Genomic DNA, 3474 nt, shown 5'->3' on the forward strand with positions numbered 1-3474 from the left:
GGTCTGCTTCGCATAGAGTCTCTGGCGGCAGAGAGCGCTGTGGTGATATTCAGCGTGAGCACGTGCTGCATGTGCCACGCCGTGAAGGGTCTCTTCCGAGGAATGGGCGTCAGCCCCGCCGTCCACGAGCTCGACCTCCACCCCTACGGCGGCGACATCCAGCGAGCCCTCATCCGTCTCCTCGGCTGCTCCGGCGCCTCTTCTCCCGGGTCTCTTCCGGTCGTCTTCATCGGCGGTAAACTTGTTGGAGCTATGGACAGAGTCATGGCTTCCCACATCAACGGCTCTCTCGTTCCTCTTCTCAAAGACGCCGGCGCTCTCTGGCTTTAATGATTGATACCTCCCTCCCTTGTGCTTTTCTTTCTTTTTCTTTTTGTGAGCTAGCTATCTCTAATTAATGTCTTAAGAGAATGAGATGAGGAAGTTAATTAGGAAAAAACTAAAATCGATCGATGACAGGTTAGGTTTTATATATAGTTTGTAATTAGAGAGACTTGTGCGTTTGTTTTAAAGCTCACCTTTGTCTCCTATCTATTAGATCCTTTCATATCGAATCAAAGACAGTTCTTGTTATTTGATGATCACACAAATTTACACAAAGGGACGACGACTTGTTTACAAGGATGCCAAATTTTACAATTATCGATCGCCATCACATCAGCTTATAAGAATGCTCTACTCTGTCTAATGATCTCTCACACGTACGTACACTCTTATGTGTGAGACTTGGGTTTGAAGATGTTACTTAGCAAATACCCCATTGTTGTTTCTTGCGAAGGCCTGCTCGTACCAAGAACAGAGCAATCCTCGTTGTTCTTCACCTTCAGCTTGCTTACTCCTATCTCTTTTCTGATTGACTCCACTATTTTTGATTCAACTGGGTTTCCTGTCACGTCCGTAACGTAGAAAGTGTCTTTCGCCTTACCCTCTCGTGTCGAGATCTCTGCTCTCACAATTGTTAAGCTGTTCTCTCGGAATGTTCTGGTTATGTCTGAGAGGAGACCAACTCGGTCTTCTGCTAATAACTCCAGCTCTAAACCCTGAAAGTATGATGCATAATCTGTTTTTGAGTATATCAGAAAGAAAGAAAAAAAAACATAGAGAGTACATCATCAATTGATTTGCAGAGCACAGGATATGTTGCATTTTTCTATTTGATTACCTCGGATGCTCTCCTCTCAATGGCTGCTTCCAGACATTGTATGACACGTTCTTGCTCAGCTTCTGAGTTTATGGGAAGTCCATCTACATGACGGATGTAAAATTCCTGCAGCAATATTAAGTCAGATTGATTATTATGTATGGTTAGAGAAAAGAGGTCCAAGTTTACATGGTTAGTAACCTGATAAGCCTCCACCGGTTCTGTGCTGACCATGCCATGGAACACCACATACTGCATATCAGTCAAAGTACAGACTACGTCAAAGACAAGCTTTGGTCTATCTTTGGACCTCATGGTGACAACGGTATAATCCTTGTCAATGTTCATTAGTGTGACATTGGGCCTTGACGCCGATGGGCTTGCTCTTTTGACTCCCTCGTACTCGTAGTCCCTGTCATCAAACATGATCTGATGCAACCGTCTCTCCCTGTGGGTATCAGAAGAGGAGAAGACCGTTTTTGCAGCTCTTGAACCGCTGTTCGTCCTGACTACATTGCACAGCAGCTCTTTAATGGTGGAGAGGCGAATCAGGTCAGTAATGGCAGAATTAGTTGAATGGTCCGTGACATGAATAACCGCTGCGGCCCTGGTGTTGTGAGTCCATATCTCAGCGTTCACAACATTGCAGTGAAGGTCTGTGAGAACAGCAGATACTTCAGACAAGAGACCGGGTCTGTCCGTTCCAGCGAGCTCAATTGCTGTGTATTCATCAGAGGGCATTACACCAACCGAGCTTCTCAAAGGTGGAACAAACCACCCAGCGTTGCTCTCTATCCTCTGCGCAATGATTTCAACAAAGGCTTTCTTTATACAGATAGGCAAAGCAAAAGAACAAAGCAGAGGTGATGTTACATACATACATACCCTTTGGATATAGTCAAGGACTTGTGTGTCTCTGATCTTTTGGCCAAATTGGTCGATCACTTTGAAGACGTCCATGAACCAACCTCCATCGGAAGAGATGTAAGCTTTCTTGATCACAAGATTCGTATCAGTGAGCACTTGCACTACTTCCAACAGAGTCCCATGTTTGTTCACACTATCAACCTTTTTTTTTTTGTAAAAAACAAGACAAATCCCATCTCAAACAGGGAACTCTCTCTGGACTGTACTCAACAACTATAGTAGTTATTACCTGAATAACGGTGGCATCATCGCAGGCGTTGTTGTCTATTACAACTCTGTTTCCATGATACATATAGATGAAACAGAAAAATCCGTAAAGAAGAAACTTGAGAAGCTGACTGAAGTAGATGTCTTTACAAAGGATATAATAATAGCCAGCCTAACTAACACATAGGAGCCTAGGAGACATGGAGAAACAGAGGGACCAAAGAAAAAGGAAAGAAAAGAGAAAGATAACCTGGGTGGATTCATTCTCCTGATGAGCTTGGCATATTCATCATCATCCATGGTGGTTGGTTGGTTTGGGTGAAGCAGAGACCCAGGAGAGTGAGTCCTCCAGTTTCTGAGGAAAATTATGCACAAAAGTTTTAACGAAAGAAAAGCAAAGGGGATAAAAGAGAGAAAGAGAGAGGATAATAAAATTAAAATAAAAAAATGGGTAGGCGCTCACCGAACCGAACCTTTACCTTTACAACTTTATCCATCAGCCCGGATCAAGCACGTGCCACTAAAGATTCCTTGGAGACGTGGTACAACTTAGATTCTGTTATAGTACTATTGTTGGAATAATAATAATAATACTAGTAGCAAAAGTCGATGATCGGTGAAGAAGATTTGGGTTCCGTCAAATTTTGAATTGATGATCAAAAAGAAGATTGGGAGAATAATATTCTCAATCTCGGATATAAGCAGGGATCATCATCATCATCATATGGCATCCTTATCTGAAGTAGTAGTAGTAGTAGTAGTATAACACGTTCACAGCTGCATAACCAACCAAGTAACGAACTGAGTTAGGCTTTTAGGACACTTGTGTGGAATAACCAATATAAAGGCATAACGTCACTCATGTAAAATTAAATGTGGTTGCAAAACGGAGGCAAAGTAGAGGAAGCAAAGCATTTTTTCTTTCCTTTTCCTAGTTGCGGATTCCACACCCACTTGGGAATCTCACAATGATCTTGTGCCTACTCTCTCATTATTTGATGATGACCTCTTTCTTTTTCATTATTTTAAGTCAACACACGCCACCTAGAATCTTTAGGCACCACCAATAACCTTTGTTACCGGTGAATGAAGGAATCGAATGTGATTACGGTTGGGCATACAAGAATGTTGCTCAAGATATCTTTACTTTGAAACTAGCTAGTTTAAGAAGAAGTTGTTATCCTTGGGGGGGGGGGGGG

The 3474-nt window shown here is 42.7% G+C and overlaps 2 protein-coding genes across 7 annotated transcripts in view; one reads left to right on the plus strand and one right to left on the minus strand.

Moving 5' to 3' along the window:
• The window catches only part of LOC104773493 (ACT domain-containing protein ACR6), a 5727-nt gene that overhangs the window by 1152 nt on the left and 1101 nt on the right, over positions 1–3474 (minus strand). The window contains exons 2-8 of one of the 6 annotated variants that reach the window (XM_010498119.2): positions 2755–3052; positions 2526–2630; positions 2298–2343; positions 2027–2209; positions 1343–1939; positions 1163–1267; positions 550–1040 (exon numbers count right to left, since the gene is read on the minus strand). In XM_010498119.2, coding sequence (XP_010496421.1) covers positions 714–1040; positions 1163–1267; positions 1343–1939; positions 2027–2209; positions 2298–2343; positions 2526–2575 — 1308 coding nt within the window. In that variant the 5' untranslated portion in view covers positions 2576–2630; positions 2755–3052 and the 3' untranslated portion in view covers positions 550–713. Of the gene's footprint in view, positions 1–549; positions 1041–1162; positions 1268–1342; positions 1940–2026; positions 2210–2297; positions 2344–2525; positions 2689–2738; positions 3449–3474 lie in introns of those variants that run through there. The other 5 variants (XM_010498117.2, XM_010498121.2, XM_010498120.2 and 2 more) reach the window with 5 other exon arrangements.
• On the plus strand, positions 4–573 carry LOC104773511 (glutaredoxin-C7; the record flags this gene model as incomplete). Its single annotated transcript, XM_010498139.2, has 1 exon — positions 4–573. A coding segment is annotated over one exon (327 nt), but the record flags the coding sequence as incomplete, so codon positions are not given.

The sequence above is a fragment of the Camelina sativa genome, unplaced genomic scaffold, assembly GCF_000633955.1.
Source record: "Camelina sativa cultivar DH55 unplaced genomic scaffold, Cs unpScaffold00555, whole genome shotgun sequence".
In the NCBI taxonomy this organism is placed as follows: Eukaryota; Viridiplantae; Streptophyta; class Magnoliopsida; order Brassicales; family Brassicaceae; genus Camelina; species Camelina sativa.